Source organism: Melospiza melodia, chromosome 8, assembly GCF_035770615.1.
Source record: "Melospiza melodia melodia isolate bMelMel2 chromosome 8, bMelMel2.pri, whole genome shotgun sequence".
NCBI lineage: Eukaryota > Metazoa > Chordata > Aves > Passeriformes > Passerellidae > Melospiza > Melospiza melodia.
The window spans coordinates 26,220,026-26,238,178 of record NC_086201.1 but is presented as its reverse complement, the minus strand read 5'-3'; the positions used below and the strand labels follow the sequence as shown (position 1 = coordinate 26,238,178).

General features: G+C 39.0%; 1 protein-coding gene across 2 annotated transcripts in view; it reads left to right on the top strand.

Annotated features, from left to right (window-relative positions):
- The window catches only part of BMPR2 (bone morphogenetic protein receptor type 2), a 103,928-nt gene that overhangs the window by 48,074 nt on the left and 37,701 nt on the right, over window positions 1–18,153 (top strand). Inside the window, exons 2-3 of one of the 2 annotated variants that reach the window (XM_063162380.1) lie at window positions 3,866–4,039; window positions 5,293–5,472. In XM_063162380.1, the coding sequence (XP_063018450.1) occupies window positions 3,866–4,039; window positions 5,293–5,472 (354 nt within the window). Of the gene's footprint in view, window positions 1–3,822; window positions 4,040–5,292; window positions 5,473–18,153 lie in introns of those variants that run through there. The other variant, XM_063162381.1, reaches the window with a different exon arrangement.

Genomic DNA, 18,153 nt, shown 5'->3' with positions numbered 1-18,153 from the left:
GATTCCCTTCTTGACTTTGTTAGAAATCTCTGCAGGATGAGAGAACAGAAGCTTGAGTTCATTTTATTATTTCTATTGAAGTATTTTGACATAGTTTGTCTAGTATGCAAATACAAGAGAAATGGAAAATTGACATTTCATTATAAATCCTTCATAATTTCTTGTTTAAGTTTTACTTTTTGTCCTCTTCAGTGTCATCCTATCTGTTGCTTCTACAGTTTCTCCAGTAGGCAATTTTTCAGTGGTGTATGACATGTAGGCGTTCAGTTGCCATTTATTTATTTCAAAATCTCTCATGAAATTCCATTAAAGGGTCAATTAGAAAAGATCTGAATGTGTGATGAGTTCAATGTGATGAACAGCGTTTACTATGAAATTACCATATAAAGGTAAATTCGGAGTTTTAAAGGATGGCTTCGGCCATGCAGCAGATGTGCTGTGAAACCTATGCTGCCACTTTGGTGCTAGATCTTGGTTGTGTTTGTGTGCTGGGACATTTCATGTCTGGGCAGATACACTGCATAGCTTGATCTGTAAATGGCTTCTGCATTTTGCTGATTTGAGGATACACTCTGGTGCATCTTGGGTCTGTGAAATCTGTAAGGAAAAGGGCACTGCACAGTGAACTGCTCATGGCTCCCTAATATCTGGTGAGCACACATGTCTGCAGGGACTTTGCCCTTCATGTTTCTGACAGGTAGCAAATGAACTGGATGTGTCAAATAAAGTGGTTCAGCAGCCTCAGTCTTCATAAGCTAAGTTATTTATTTTAATTGCTCTTGTTGTTTAATGAGGATCTTAACATTAAGGTATTTCCTCGGGTCTGTTTGGATCTATTTGAACTGAAGCAAGAGAATCCAGTAGTTCTAGTCTTACCCTACCATCTTGCCTGCCTTGGAGACAAAAAAGAGCAAGTAGCCCAGCTGAGAAATAATTTTTGTGTCTTGTTTGCTGGACATTGGAGACATGCAAGAATTGCAGAATGGTTGAGGTTGAGACGAACCTCTGAAGGTCATCTGGTCCAGCTCCTTGCTGAGGCAGGCTCACCTAGAGCCAGCTGCCTGGGACCATATCTAGACAGTTTTCAACTATCTCCAAGCATGGAGAAACAGCTTTGGAACTGTTTCCAGCTAAGCTCCTACAGAGTGTGTGGGAGCATTGCAGGTGCAGGGCTCCCAAGGGACAGGGAGATGGGTTTCAGCTCAGAATGCACCCTGCATACCTACTGCCTTCCTTGATGACTGAAAACTGACAGACAACGTCATCTGTGTGGAACATGTGGAAATCCAAATGAGCAATACTCTTCAACCCACACCTTGAAGAGTAAGGTTTCTGTTGAAATAGGTCAGCTTTTATAAAGAGGCACTCCAGCACTTTTGTGTGGGTTTTGTAGTAGTACTTTGTAGTACTTCTTTTGGGCATACAAGCATACTCACCTAGGCTAGACGCTGCTTTCAGGACCTGACCTAGAAGTATTCCAGTACTAAAAGTCTTTAAATCTGACTAGTTTCCACTGCCTGGAAGAAAGAAATCCCAGAGCAGGAATGTACTGAAATCATGAGCAGTAACTGAAGCAGCTCATCTATTCTGTTGTTTTGCAGGATGGTTTCTGTACATCTGAATGCCCTACCCAATTTTCTTCGGCATTACAGCTTCAACAATGAACGTACAGAGGCCACAGAGAAAAATAAAGTAGCTTTTGTTCCATGTCCCCTGTTCTCCAGATGTTCCATGCCATCAGGGAAGGGGCAGGGGTCAGCAGAGTATTGCAGTGGGTACTGCTCCCACAGGGACCGTGCTTCTCCAAGTTATAATCGAAGCAGGAATGTGCAGTGATCAGCATGAAAACTCTACTTCTTGGATGAGTAACCTTTATTTTTTTATTGGAAAAGTTTCCCACTGAGATCATCTGACATTAAATTGTGTCAAGTTCACTCGTATTTTTATTGCTTTGCAAGAAAATTGATAGACAATCAGGTAGCTAGCGCTGTGTTGTGTTTTCTCATGCTTGCCCCATCCTCCCCTCTGCTGATATTCTTATAGGGAAATGCAGTCTTTTTAAATCAGAAAAGCCTTTGGTAGTTACTTTTATTTTCTGTAGTACATGTATGGTTGGATAGCATCTTGCATGACTTCTCTTTTTTTGGGTGTGTTCTCATATTCTTACCTCTGAATCTTGATCGTAGGAGTTTTATAGAAGGATTAAGTGACCTGAAAAGTGAGCAATTCAAGCTGTCTCAGTTGGTGGTGCACAGACACGATACATGTCATTATTTTTTGTCTGAGTCCAAGGCAAACTCAAAATGTTTTGGTTTGTTTTGGTCTTTTTTCTTCTTCTATTAGTTCATGGGTTCAAAGATTTTTTTTAAAACATATTGAGGTATTATTAAAGTGGACTTTCCTGGAAATTACTTTTCTTTTTAAATAGGGAAACCAGATTTGTGTGGCTGTTTCATAAATTCTGTTCCTTTAAATCAATTTTTCACAAAGGCAAGTTATGAAAGGGCTTATCTTGGTGCAATTTGAGCCTTTTGTAAACAACCAGATCTTGGATGGCCTTAGCCCCACTCAGCTATCATATGCAAGCGGTTTTAAAACCTTCCTACTGTCCCTCAGAGCAGATGTGTCCTATTTCACAAGGCTGTATACTTTTGTCCCATTGTGTCTTGCAAATTATAATTCTGTGACAGTTTTTTCTCCTTTGACTTTTCACAAAGCGAGTCAGATGCAGCTCCCTTACGGCAGTGGGTGCTGTCCTTTGCTGCGCTGTCTCTTGGCCGGTGCCGTGTCACGGAGCAGAGAAGGCAGCGCAGATGCTTCACGCCTGGCATACTCAGCTGTTCTGAGAATAAAACTGCAGCGTGCAACTGGCAAGTTCTGCTGCAGGCAGCACGTGCTGGCTGTTCATGTGTGACCTTTTTGTACTCAGTAACTTGACTAACTCTGCTCAGAGAGTTTTTTTAAAAAAATCAGATGTGAAATTTAGGCAACTGACTTTCGGACCAGAGTTCAGAGAGGTGAGTGAGCAGCATGGACTGCCAGCCAGGTTCTTGGAGTGTGGGGAGCTGCAAGGGATTGAATTACACTGGCTTAAGAAGTTTCTCTCTCCTCAGCTGAAAGTTTTGCCCCCACTGAGCTGACATGCAGCTCAACTGATCACACATGCTCTGCCAGACCAGCAGACCAGTAGAAAAATCAGCTAAGTTGTGCTATTTTAATTACTGCTGCCACACCGTAAACTGGGAAACACTGAATGCTGGCCTGAATAGTGCAGCAATCTATAGTTGTCTCAGCATAAAGGAATTACAAATTTTGACTCCTAATGAATAGTAACAGCCTTAGTAGTCAGACACGTGTATCCAGGTCTCTTGGTTTTTCTTACCCAATCACCCCAGCTGGTGACACAGTGAAGCAGTGTTCTTGCAGTAAGTCTGCTTGGCTGAAACATGGCTTCTCTGGGAGTAGTGCTGAAGAATGATCAAAGAAATAAACCATCTGTGAGAAGATATTTTATACAGGACCTTTAATATTTCACCATTACATATGCTATAATTTTACTTTAAGTTCAAAATCTCTTTTACCCAAAAGACCAATCTACTTCATCTTGCATCTTTTTGCTGCCAATGCTTTGATGGGAGTTAAAGAACTGGATGAAATCTAGTTGTTGAAAAATGTACTACAAATTCTTACTGTGATTGGATGTTTGCTGAGCTGTACTTCTGAATAGCATCTAAGTGCCTTGTAGTTACTCATCTAGCTTTTTTTGAATGTATCTTTTCAGAAGACCTTAATCATCTCTTTATTAAAGTTAATATTTTATGCATGGAATCACTGACAAAAATGATTTTTCTTTCTTTGGCTAAAGCTACCCAGAGTGAGGAGCGGCTGTGTGCATTTAAAGACCCCTATCAGCAGGACCATGGAATCAGTGAGAGCCGAATCTCCCAAGAGAATGGCACAATTTTGTGCATGAAAGGTAGTACCTGCTATGGACTTTGGGAAAAAACAAGAGAAGGAGACATACATCTTGTAAAACAAGGTATGTAACAGTTCTGTTTTAATGCAGTAGTTTTGTTACTTATTTCCCTTTGTGATCTAGCCATCTCATCCAAAGCTGCACAGGTGCAGAACTAGATTTCTTGCACATTGTAGAAAAGCATAATTTTAAACTCCCATTTAACTATTTCAAATGTGAACAGAATGTTTGTTTGAAATTAATAACTTCTAAAAGAGACCAAAGACATCAATGTACAGTTGAAAGAAGAAGTATTCAGATTTCTTCCTCGTCCAGAGGAAGATGACTTTCTTGAATTTCAGTATATGTATTGATGTAATGATAAATTTAGCAGTAAGTGTCTTATTAAGTAAAAAAAATATATATTCATATTGATTGGATGTTTGTTTACAAAGGAAATTGCAGCTATATTTCAGATATCAGTGCTGCTCTGTGAGGAGAATGAAGGTAGGAAGTGTGGAGGGCCTTGCAATTTCTGGAGACACGTTTTGATTATGATTCTCAGGGATTCTTCTCTTTTTCACTTGGATGCAAGTTAATGTAGTATAATGCTGAATGAAAATGCAGCTGGTGTTTACAAATAGCCTGTGGAGCTGTAGTCCATGATTCCTGTTTGATCTGGCAGTCTGCTGAAGGGAGCAGCTTGACTCCTCACCTCTCCCCACTGCTGCCCCGTTCCCTTCCAGGTATTTGTGGATAAATAACATTTAACTGCTGTTGACCATGCTTGGGAATGAACAGTTACTGCAGGGACAAAGGACCTGGTATGAACCAGGCAATAAGCTGTGGTCCTGTAGAAAAGTCCAGTGATGCTGACAATGAGAAAGGGCAGAATTTTGAAAATTATGCAAGAAGCACCAAGCTGTAGATGCAGTCTTGTGGCCTAAGGAGGAGATTGGGTCACAACTCATTTAGTCTGTGGACTAGAAAATGGTGATATGGTCTGTGATATCAGAGAGATGAGGAATAGCATATTTCTGCTTAGAAGGCTCAGAAATTCAGATTTTATCATAGTAAGGCAATAGCTGGACATTGGCCTTCTTCCCTGCCCACATTTTCTTCTCCTTGACCATGGAGAGGTCTAAAAGAAATTCTTCAGGTTTTGGTTTAAAAGATGGTAGAAAAGTCAGACAATCAGATTATGATAACTGTTCTCACCCCACTCTGTTATGTTTAATCAGGTAATGTATGGATTTCTGTAGGTGTGTTGATCCAGTCAGTAGAATTAATTTTATTATTACTTGGGGGAAAAAAAAGTCATTTGCTTCTTTTTGCAGGTTGCTGGTCTCATATAGGAGACCCACAGGAGTGTCACTTTGAGGAGTGTATAGTTACAACCACCCCTTCCTTGATTCAGAATGGAACATACCGCTTCTGCTGCTGTAGTACAGACTTGTGTAATGTCAACTTCACAGAAAACTTCCCACCTCCTGACCCCACTGATACAACACCTTACAGTAAGTCAGATCTTTGTGTTTCTGTCTTTGCATGGTATAAAGATTTTAGGGAAAGAGCCTTCTTTTTCTGCTACTGTTAAATGTGAAACCTGTGGTCTTTCTGTGTCACAGAGATGGCAAACAGAGCAGAGCCTTCCCTTAGGAAGTTTGTCAGACTCATATTCCACATTGCTCCACAAATAATGAGCTAAATGCTTATAAGAGGATTGTTTGTATTGGCAAATGCTGAATACAGTTTATATTTTTCAAAATGGTCTCTAATCTTGTGTGTTTTGATATTTGGATGCTCAACCTCATAAGCCTGTGCAGGTATTCAGAAGATTCATGACTTTGTTGAGAAGAGGCCAGTGGTTTCATTAACACTATGGTACCTTTGGAAAGTTTGGCCTGTCTGTTCAGTCATAAATCACAGGTAGTTTTGAGTGGTAGAACTGGTCTTGTATCACAAGTTCTCTCTAACAGTCTCTGAAATCTGACTTCTTTCTTTGACATATCTCTGGTAAGGGCTAACTTCAACATGATGTTCAAAGAATATTAGTTTGAGCAATGTAATTTTCTTTTCAGTTATTTATTATCAAATCAGCCCAACATACAGATCCAAATCAAGGGATCAGACCCCTTAACCTGGTAAGACAGAAGCAAGATCATAATTAGCAGGTACACTGTGTTCCAAAAGTTAAGAACATGTAAAGAAGCTGAGTTAGTGGCCTAATCTAAACATTTGGATAACCTTCTCTAAATAAGAATTGTGAAAAGGAAGTTGAATAAAGTTAGGTATGTAAATGGAGGCACAACTGTTCTGTATGTCAAGAGTTCTTTATCGGTGGAAAGTATTTGGGAAATGAAGGTGTGTAATTGGATAGCATTTACAGCTGTAGAATGCCAAATGAATAGCTTGTGTTTAGGAATGATAGTGTTTGAATTAGCTTCAGTGTGAAGATGCTGATAGTTATCACTGGTGCTTTCTAAAATGGCTGTAGGGTCTGGTATTTGTAAGGACATTGGATCAAAATGAGGGTTTGGTTTGGCATGCTAAAAACCAGTGGTCTTTAACTTGGAAAGTGTGTACAGTATGAATGGGTAAAGAAGTTGCTAAAACATTTAGTTGACAGTACTGTTTGTAGAAGCAGTGAACAATGACCATTTGGAATCAGTGTCACTGTGCAGTGCAGAACAGACTGTGCTTGACTTTGGTAAGAGTCATGCCCAAATGTAACTGGAGTTAGTGTTGTGCAGGGAAATTAGACAGGAGGAAGAACACCTGTAAAGGTAATTCCTTGTCCCTTTCTGTCTCCCCAAAAGAGGAAGACCAGGTTATTACCAAATGATTTGGGCTTGTTCTTCTCAAAGGATAAAAATTACAAGCTGAATTAATTCAGTTGTTGAGTGATAAGATCACCAAATAATTTTAAATGGATTTTTTGATACCAGAAGATCTATCTTGATTTGCAAAGGGGTGGGGGGGATGGGGTGGATTAAGTCTGTAACACAGTCCTTAATTCACCCAGCTGTAATTGAATGCTGCAGTGTACATTTCTACTGACTCAAACTGTTTTGTGTTATTGTGTCACCTTCCATTTTCATAATAGGCAAATTTGGCTTTAGGCATAAGCACAAGCAAAGGAGGTTGCTTCAGAGCACAGTGTCTGTCTGCTTTGACTGGGCTAGGAGATGGAGATGGGCCATTCCAGCAGCAAGGATGGCCTTGTTTACCACTTTGGTGTTTTGTTTGTGAAGCTCTACCAATGCTGCATCTGACAGAGATGGGGCTGCTCCTGGCTGTTGACATCCAGCACTCTGGCAGCACCATTCTGGAGGTACAGGATACTTGAGAAAGCTGCTGGGGTGAAAAAGCAGGGAGGCTGCAGCACACAGACCCCTGCAGTGTTACTGACCCACATTCCAAGTGCTGTTGTGTTCATGGTTTCTCAGCTCCTTCCAGAACCCATTTTGGTGCTGTAAGATTATATTTTGGCACGTATATTAAGTACAGAATTCTTACTTTGGCAAGGTTGAGTTTTTATAGAATTGTTGGGAAGCTTTGTATTAGTTACTGGATACCTTTCTTGGGCACTCTTCCAGCCTTTCTGTTATAGTTGACAGAGTGCTGTGAGGACATTAGCAAGGTTAGCTGCACAGGCTGTGCCAATCTGTGTTTCCATACCTTTTAGATTATTAAATTGAACAGGTCACAGTCACATGGGAAAGCTTCTGCAGAAGGTTATTTCACTATAGCCTGTGAACTGTAAGAGCATTATTTTTCATCTGTATTTTTGATAAATAAAGTTCTTGAATGGCCCAAAGTAAGGTAGGAGACCTCCTGGAACTGTACTTATGATCCTGGAAATGTTGGAGTGGAGGTGATTGGTGTACAATTATGTGAAGCCTGATTAATTTAGCCAACAGTTAACTAAGTATTTGTAAATGTTTTTTTTCTCATTTCCAGTGAAATCATACAGAATAAAAAGTTCCTGGAATGACAAGCAGGAATTCAGCTGTAGTTTAAAAACTAATGGAACTTGAAGACCTTGCTGATGATGCTAATCAATTTAAAGCTGAATTTTTAAGGAAAATTGCAGTTGTTCTTTTAAAGATGTTTCCTTGCAGCTATATGAAGGATCTGTGGAAACAGCAGAATACTGTTAGGCCCTTGAGCTAAATCCACCCAGAAAAAGAATGGAATAAAACAATTACTTTATACAATCTTTTGGTTGCCATTTTTCTATGATACTTAACAGTGGTGTGTTGAAAGATACAGCTAGACCATAAATGATTCAAGAAGACAAAATTAAGATCTTAATACATGTTAGATATATCAAATTATCATTGTCGTGACATATAGCAATTAGAAAAATTAAGTGTAACATTTAAGATAATGCCAATGTTGTTTTTAGGATGTCAAAACATTTATCTCACAACTGTATCTATCTGTATCTGTGTAGAACAGAACAGTTTGTTGTTGTTTTTTTTAATTTATGTTTGCTTAGAGTATAAATCCATGTAATCCAACCTGTCCTGTAACAAAATTTTTATACAAATGAAAAATAAGATTGAGGACAAACAGGTTCTAGAAGCCTGAAATTTAATCCTTACTGCTTTCTAATGCACAGCTGGTAATTTAAAACAATCATACATCTGAGTAGTCATAACATCATCTCTTCTATCTTAAAGATAATCCAGGCAGATTTGAGTAGCTGTTGGTTGCTAATCCCTCCAGCTAGAATTTTGCAAATACTGTAGGATGGATGATAGTCTAGAAGCCACAGTCTGGAGTTATTAAAAAGGCAGAGATTAAGATAGCTGTTTCCTGATGCCAGGAGAAGTAGTGGTTGGAGAATGGTGTTTGTTTCTCATTTCAAGATTTGCCTGTGGAGTTTGGAGCTGCTCAAATGCAGATGTTCAGAAACAACCACTCATCCTCTATCTTCAACTTACACTTTTGCAAGACAAGGGAAAGTTGTGCTTTCTTCTTCTGTGATCAATCTCTCATGGAGATTCACTCTTCTTCCATCTTATATTTTCAGCCAGTATACTCATATACCCCTTAACACTCTCCAAAAGGGACCAACTGTGGCTTCCTGGGTCATTGTGTTGAGATGTATTTACTTTGTTGGCCTTGTCAAATATTTAGTTTGACGTGCTAAATATCTGCCTGTTATGACTACAAAATGCCTCCTAAATTCTGAGACTGTTTTGAAGACAAATTTATTAGTTCTTCAATCATTCATAATAGCCAGTTAAATAGAAATTAAGTAGCTAAAGACTTAAATTATCTCTCTTGTTGGTCATAGATATATTGCTGTAATGAAACATTCACATTAAAATAACATCAAGATGAAAGAGCAATTTTTAATTATTTTTTCCCTCAAGGCTGCTTCCTGGTGCTGCAAATAAATTAATGTAGCAGCAACTGAGTGTTAAGAATGTATTTTTCTATGACAGGTGATGTATTTGTGTGATATGTGGAAAAAATCCCTGGCAGCAACAGTTGAGCAGTTACTGGTACATGTGGTTGAATGTTATATAGGGTTTTCATCTCATAACAGCAAAAGGTGGCTGCTACTTTTGGAGGATTTAGGAAACCTCTTTTAAATAAGAGCGCTGAGTTTTGGATAGAAAGAGACCACCTCACACTGTCAAGGAAGTTATTCTTCACTCTGTAACACTGATAACAGGCTTATCTTTCCAGTGTAACCTTCTTGCCTCTTTTTGCCAGCCTTCTTGCTCTGTACATGAAATAGCTATGTAAAAGTCTGTCTTGAAGGGCTCATGGAATTGTATGGAAACTTTGACATACACTGCAATTAAAAAAAAAAGAAGTAATTACAAATGTATGTGGCTGGGACAGGTGAATTATGGTAGTAATGAGACAGTTTTCGTTTAACTATTGTTTTTGAGAGGCAGCAGTTAGACTCATGTAGCTGTGGGCATGTGGCCCAATCTAACTCCCACTGAAGCTGAATTAGATCATGTCAGGGTAATTTTGGAAAGTTGTAACCCTGCTCACTCTCAGTTGTCTTGAACTGCTTTTTCTGGAGAACAGCATCCAATATTAATTTATAATTGAAATGCATTTACTTCAGCTGGGTTGCAGCACCTGAGCAGCTAAGTTTGAAATGCATTTACTTCAGCTGGGTTGCAGCACCTGAGCAGCTAAGTTTGTAGCTGATGTTTAAGCTGGTCTTTAATTTCTGATCTGCCTAATCTAAAAAAACACTCTGTAAATAAACTTTTTCCTTCATGTGCATTATTCTTTTTGTTTTCAGGTAATTTACATGTAAAGAGGAAATGACAAACCTTTGCAAGGTGGCAGATCTTGGGTTTTAAAAGATGAAGGTGGGAGTGATCTGCACAAGGATTAAAACTTGTACCCTTGAAATGATTGGGAGTCAGTGAGGCAGCTATTTCTTCAGTGAGGAGGCATTCTATAGTAAGACAGTAATTAAGGGCCTAAATATTAAAAAAAAAAAAGAAATTTGCTTTGAGACAATTAAGCATTTGATGCAAGAGGATGATACTGTGCCTCTGAGGAAGTTGCTTTAGGGTGCTAAAGCAGAAAAGGTAGAAAATGAAGTTGCTGAGCTGCTGAAGGAGATACCGGTGAATGTGCTCGAAGATTTCTTAGTCTCTCTGTTAAGAGATTGTATGTGGAGCAGCTGATGGAGGGGGAAAATGAAATATAGGGCTTTTTTTAGCAATTTTTTTAATATACTGGCTTCATTATGAAATATTTGGATTTTTAGCCAGCTGTTAACAAATGTGTATTCTCCTGAACCTCCAGTTGCCTTTCTGTCTAAAATTTAGTGCTTAGTGGGGTGTTTTTGCTGTTTATTTTGTTACAGGAAACTAATTAACTGTGGAGGGGGCTGTGACACTGGGTACACATTGCTACAAATGCTTAGTGATAAGATTTCAGAAACGTGGGCTAATTAAGGCTTTGTCTTGTATCATTGCAATTGAGGGAAAAGTGATGGTGGATTAGGGTTGGGGAGAAAGAGTAGAAGTGAAAGTTTTTGCAGGAAGCGCAGTATTAAAGCAATTGCTATAGAAGGTTATTTAGAAATTCAAGTGAAAGCCTTAGCTTCTGTAGAACCAGTGCAATGTTTTGCAAGTCTCTCAAGATAACTGGTAATGCTTGTCGAGTAACTTCAGCTTCCCATTAAAACTGAATCTATCAAAAGCAGAATCTCTTAAAGATTGTTGGTAGCAGCTCTTAGCTGTTCTAACTTCTAAGACATCATAGTCTCCTGAGATTAAATTTGAATCTTTACTGAATTTAAAAGTAAAGCTTTGATGTGAAATTGGAGTCTTGCATATGAAATGTTAGCTGTGAAGGCAAAACATACTTAGGCAGAAAACTGTATGTGTAAATTTTTTCTCTTACAGAAACATTTAATCAGGAAGATGAAATTGAAGTGTTTTACTTGCACTGACATTGAAATGTTTTGGAAATGTTTTTAAATTTCTGCTATGCACCAAACCCACAAAATGCTGAAAACCATGTTAAAAGAACAAACATGTTTGTTTGAAAAAGCAGAAACATTTCAAATATTATTTTTACAAAGACACCAATATCCCCAAACCCAAACACTCTTTTAAAATTTTTTCCTTTTACGAGTATGTTCCTTATTGCCTTGTCAGCCTCCTGTTGGAGCACACTTGGTGGGAAAGGTAACTGCAGGAATTAGTAGTGCATTGGGACCTGGAAGGCCATGAGCAAGGATCTTCAGCAAAGTTCTCTTAAAAATATGCTGGAATCTAAATTTTTTTGGATGCGAGGTGGGATTTTTTCTATTTCTCGACATTGCAGTGTAGTGTGTTTGTTAAGTACTAGATCTGTATTTGTGCTTTGTTTTAGGGGGCTAAATGTATTTTTCTTGAGTCCTTAGAGATTACAATTTCTCAAGTACCTGTGAGCATAACTTCTAGCTTATTCATTTGATACAATTGTCTGATCTGCATCTTTGTCACCCTTGAAGTAGCCTGCTTGTTTCTAGTACTCCACAGTGAATATTTTATTCATATTTAAGATCTAAAATTAAAAAGGGAAACACACATTTTTTGTAATGTAATCGCTGATTTTACCATCTTCAGTAATAGTGAAAACGTGCATTTTAAGTTAACCAATATCTGTAAATAAGTGATTCACAGTCTGTTATCATGTGCAGTTCCTGAGGCACTAATTTGCATCTCAGCTGGAAGTTACTTGCTTATGTTTTATGCACTTCTAAGACTTTAAAGATCTGCAAATATCTTTGGGTAATACAAATATAGTAATGATGCTCTTTCCATTTACTGGGAATGCTGTGTACTGTCAGACTTTTATGTGTTGTATAATACATTCAATGTCATCTTTAGCTGATACCTTTTGTGACAGTGTGTGTTTGGGCTTTATTGTGAATGCCTTACAGACACAAGGTAAAAGTAGATAAGGCTTCTAGGAATTATACTTTTTCAGAATGCTCTAGTGGAAAGCTGGACTGTAAATAATAAAGGTAACAGATAAGGAATTGTTTTACCTCATCTCAAGGCAAAGTGGAGAGTAGACAAGGGTGCTATAATTTTTATGTCTTTATTCACATGCTGCAGTATGCACTATAATACATATATGCCATATCATCATTATTCTAAACAAACCCTATGCTGCTACTTAGTACAAATAGTTTGGGAAATAGGTAGGAGAGCTCTCTGGAAGGCAGACTGACATATCAGTGCACTTTTGGATGACATAGATCAACGGGCTTTCCAATGGTGATAGGCTTCAGTAACTATTGCTCAAATGTTTTAAGGCGGGTGCTGTAAATTTTAATATTTCAGTGGGAGTTAAGACTACAGCTCTGTGAAAGCATTTCTCCTTTAAAGACTCATGAAATTTGTTTAGGTAACTCTGCTCAACAAAGCATACTCAACTGAATTAGCCAAGATAGTGTACATTGAAGTCATTGCCAAGCAAAATGGAAACACTGTTTATGTTTTGTGGATGTTCTGCGTGTCTGTGTCCCTGTGCTTTTTCAAATGTTTATTTTCACGTTGGCTGTGTTGATCTCCTGCTTTCCCTGTCTTGTCATGCTAAAGGCTCTTTGCACTGAGCCAGAATGGCAGAAATGGCTGTGCACAGGCTGCTCTGTGGCTCCAGCTCCTGACAGAGGGCATTAGCTTCAAAGTACTGCAGTTGTGTCTCCCTGGGCAGCCTGGAGCTGCTGGGCTTGCTGTGAACACTGTTTCTCACAACCCCCTTTGTCCTGCCGTGTTACCCACAGAGGATTCCTCAGGAATTTTAGCGTGACTCTGCTCTGGTTTTCTTGAACAGTTTTGCAATGAATGGAGTTAAGATTAAAAGGCACAAGAGCTCTGTGAAGTTTGATTATAAAGCACTGCTAGGTGTTGCCAGCTACTACTAATAAATTCCTACCTTATGCCCAGCACAGTAATAGCCTTTGTCCTCAGACTACTGGCATAGTAAGAGGCAGACCTGGGACTGGAGCTGTTAAGTGTAAAACAGAAGATCACTTATAAATATTGGGTCATTTGGTGTTCAGTGCTATTGGGCTCATCTGTGTAGAACAGTGTTTAGATCATGGAAAACCTTTCATGTCTTTTTCTTGCTCCTTAATTAGACATTTTCAGTAAGCCTCACTTGTTTCTGTCCTATGTGCTAGTTTGCTGACAAAAATCTGATTCTCTGTCATGGTTTTGAAATAGATACAATTTATAAAGAAAGCTTCAGGTTCTTGGCATTTGATTTAGAATAACCTGTTAGCCAAGCTGCTTTTCAGTCTTACCTGAGTTGCAGCTGTAGCTCTGCACAATGCCTCAGAGGAGACTGAAAGTCCAGACAGACGCTTAAAATATGTTGGCCCTTCAAAGTTGGTCATTAATCACGTTTCCTTATTGAGCTGTTTTTGATAATTTTTTTTTCTTTATCTGAAAAATAATGTGGTCCAGAAAATCCAATATATTACTTAACATTGATTTCTGGCTACTTTCCTTATTATACAGCAATCAATGTATCTTCAGAGAGAGTGTGCTATCTGGAGGTAAAATGCTAATGACAGTGGCATGATCCTTGGAGCCCTAGGTAAATAAAGCATTTGCTTTTAAGAGTGTGATGTTGTTTCTAAGGACACTTGAATTACTTTTAGACAAAAGAGCTGGAGTTTAGTAGGTTAGCTGCCAGGTGGCTCCTGTGGAGCAGAGGCTGGCGCAGAGCAGGGTGTGGGTGGAGATGGCAGCATTGCCCCCAAAGCAGGGAGCAGAGCTGCAGGCAGCCCTTGCTGGGTTGGATCTGGCTTGCAGGTGCTGCAACCAGAGCCTCAACTTGAGACTGTGCTTATCTTTGTATATATGCACTAAGAGACTCTTCTTTGTGGATTTGATTTCTTTCTCAGCTGTGCTAGTGGACCACCTTCTGTTGGGGGTAGAAAAAGGGTTAGGAGCTATACTTGATGGAAGCCATGGATCATCTCTTTCCCTTCATCCTTTCATCATATCAGACAAAATCTTTGCATGTGGATGCATATTGGGGATCAGTGTTTTAAATTAGTTTTCCTTACAAGGAAAGGCTCACATCCTTATTAAAAGAGTGAATGGCAAATCAGCTAAGTGCCTCAAGTGTTTGGATTGTGAACATGTGACTAACTCTGGAATTCTCGATGTGAAGTTTCATAACTGGGCATCCAGGTCCTGACATATGTCATCCTTGCTATAGATATCTCCATTATTTCTAAAGAACTGAAATGTCAGGGTTGTTTTGAAGTTGCCTGAGGTGATCTGTTGGCTCTCTGGCTAACAGAGTTCCTAGAGCATCCAGGGGAGCCAGAACAATCATTGTGCTATCATGGTTGTGTTACCCCTGGTTATACACCACTTGCAGGCTTTTGCAAAGCTGCAATTTCTCAGATGGAATAACTCCTGTTGTTGCTGTCCAAATGGAAGATGATGGCAGTGTATTCACTAAAATCTTGGTGAAGAGTCCTGTGGATGTAATTGTACTTAAACAGGGATTCAAGTTGATACCAAAGTCTGTTTATATTTGTGTTGGTTGTATAATGAAGAAAGCTTTCTGTGGCTAATAGGTCAGACTAGGGTGTGGTGAGTTCCTGAAAAAGTTATAAAGAGACCTGAATGAAGTTACAAAGAATATAGTTCCTCAATCCATTACTACTTTTGTATACCCATACTGAGTATTTCTTTGTCTTTTTATTTTATCTTGGTATTTTGTTGTGTTACTTTTCTTAGTCGTGTTGCAGTTTTGTTTTCTTTCTCTGATAGGTTTGGGAATGTTCCTTTCTTTCTTATGTATTGAATTAGCTGTTGTTGATGTATACCATTCACTATTATTATTTTTGCTGGTTTGTATTTAATAAATGAAATAATGGTGAGGTGTTGCTATGGACACTAATACATAAGCATTAGAGTTAGGACACCAAGTGTTGTGTCTATTTTTGTGTGCGACAGAGACCTTTTTTGCCTTGTTGTAATTCTCATTTGGACTGCATTTTGTGGTAGGAGATCTCATTTTTCATGTCAGCTGTTTGAGGTCTGCAGATTTATTTTTTTTGTACTTTAGCTTCCATGTTTTCAATATCAGAATAGGTATTGATCTTTTAAAAAGCCAAACATCAGATTTATTTAGATAGTCCATACATTTCTTTCTCAGAAGACCTAGTTTGTTTATCAGTGTTTTATTTTTGGGTATGAGATGTTTTCTTCTGCAACACATTTCTTAATTTGAAAGAAATCAATATATTAATTAGCCTTAAAATATAACTTACTGAGTTTCACCCTGTTTCAGTTTGTGTTCTATACTTCCATGCAGAATCAATTAATGGAAAAACATTTGCTGTATAGATATGTGTGAGAGAGAGAGTTACGAATTCAATCTTTAAGGGCAAGGAATGTACTGAAAGAGGGAAGTGTGAAGATTTTCCATTACTTTTGTTTTTGTTTCTTTTTTTTTTTTAATTGTGCTTTAGCTTTTTTCTCTTATTTTGAAGTAGAAAGAGTTGTAATTTTCTTAGAGATGTGAGTAAAGACTTCTTTTTCTAAGACATTAATATCAAATTGCAGTGAGATAGGAGTTTATGATCCAGTTCTTTTAAACTCCTTTGAGATTCCAGTGAGGTGGACTCAGATGTTGAATCACTACAGTTTAATGCATTTATTTGAAAGGTTGAGCCTTTCAAAATACTGCATATATGTTTCTTGGCATTATTATTTCTTGAAAGCTTCTGGAGTACCAGTGAATGATATTATACAGCTTTTGACTTTGGCCTGGAGTTTTGCCTTCCCTCGGCCTGGTGGCATGAGGCTCATTTAGGATCTGCTTGCAGGCCTCTAAGTGTTTTCTGAGTCTAGCAAAAAAATTCCTTGTTCCAGACATTGGTATTGACTTAAAGGTATATATAGTTGGAGCAAGGGTGTAAGGTATCCTCGCATCCTGTGTGAAAACACTTCTCACTTTTGTAATGCAGGAAATACAAGTGTTGGAGCTGTAGCAGTGAAAGTAGTTCTTTCCCCCTATGCCAAATAAAAATATTTCTTTTTCTCTTATTTCTTTTTCTCTTTGAGTTGTGGTTCAGTGCGCTTTCTGTCTATGTGTTCACAAGCTGATGTGTCTGTCTGAAGGAATACACTGCTGATATGTGCTCTAAACAGCTGAACCAACTGTATGGAGCCACTGTGATCATTTTTGCTTGGCTGTAGCTGTTTCTCCTACTGAAGCATTAACCTACTCTAAAAGTAGTGGTGCATGTAGAAATAGAGCTTTAAACCCCAATAAATTAGTACTAGTGTAATAAAACAGAAGCACAGTTTTTATGTATGTATTCCTTTGACCTGGGGGGTTTTTCTCTTTAAAAAAATGAAAACCGATATAATACACACATAAAAACTTCAAAAAGAAGCAAAACCCAAATCCACCCCCTGCTCCCCAATAGAAAAACCAGACAAAATAACCCCCAAGCATGGAGAAAATACCCACATTCACACCAACATGAACTCCTGACAGGGTAGACATTCAAACTGCAGGAAATACAAATTGGTTGTATTCAAACTGTGGTTCTGTTTTTCTCCATTTCTGTTCTCTGAGGATATAATTGCAGTGACTAAGGCGAAATGGATGATACTGAGCCTCAGTGTATTGCACTGAGCAGTGTTCTTCCTTTGGATGCAATTCCAGACTCTGCTGTTTCACAGTGCTGTGGGAAAGCAGAGAGAACGTGGTGAAAACTTACTGCAAATTAAGGCATGGAACGCCAGAGAAATCAGTGACAGATGAACATTCAGAAAATATTTTAGCTGGTTTTTTGAGAAGTTTTTTCAGTGAGTCTGAAGAGTTACTTGAGTTTCTCTGTATCAGCAGGGTCAGCAGCCCCAACCTGCCCTGGTTACCTGCAGGTGAGGCTGGGCTGTGCCCCCCATTGTGGGTTTGGGGGAGCCCTGCTCACCCTGGGTGAGCCACTCCCAGCTGCAGAGCCATTCATGGCATCTCTGGAGCAAGCTGGAGCTGTGTGGGGGTGAAATAAGTAGAGACTGCAGGCAGGAGCCTCACACACACATCTCCGAGTGCTGTGCCAGGCACTCTGGGGCTGCTGTCCCAGGCCCTGCCAGCCCTGCTCAGGCTGGCACCGGCACACAGAGCCCAGGGAGGTGCAGGCTGTCCCTGGGCCAGCTTTGGAGGGTTAAATGGGACACTTCTGCCTGGCACCAAGAGAATAGTGAGTAAGAGCAGTGGGAGGGAGTGCATCAAGGAAAAGGTTTGAAATTAATTTGAGATTTCAGTGTTTGGAGGGGAAAATTTTCATAATAGTCTTGAAATGTTAGATACCTGTGATGAAGACAATAATAATTAAATATTGCTAAGGGAGGGGAAACTCATAAATTGTGAATCCTTGATTTCACTAGATATTCCAGAATAGACCAAGGGAAATAAAGTACTAAAGATATCAGTCTGAGCAGGTTCTCCCAACTCTGTTGAGCTTGATCCTACACTGAGCTGGTATGTAACACTATAGTCTGTAGAAGACTACTCAGAGCAGGGAGTGGAGTTGAGCACAGTCCTACATTTAAGAAGACTCTGGCTGTGTTGTCACTGTGCCATGATTGCTGTGGAACAGAAATTTCCTGTTGTACAAGGAGACACAGCACTAAGTATTTGATTAGCTGAGATCGTGTGTCCCC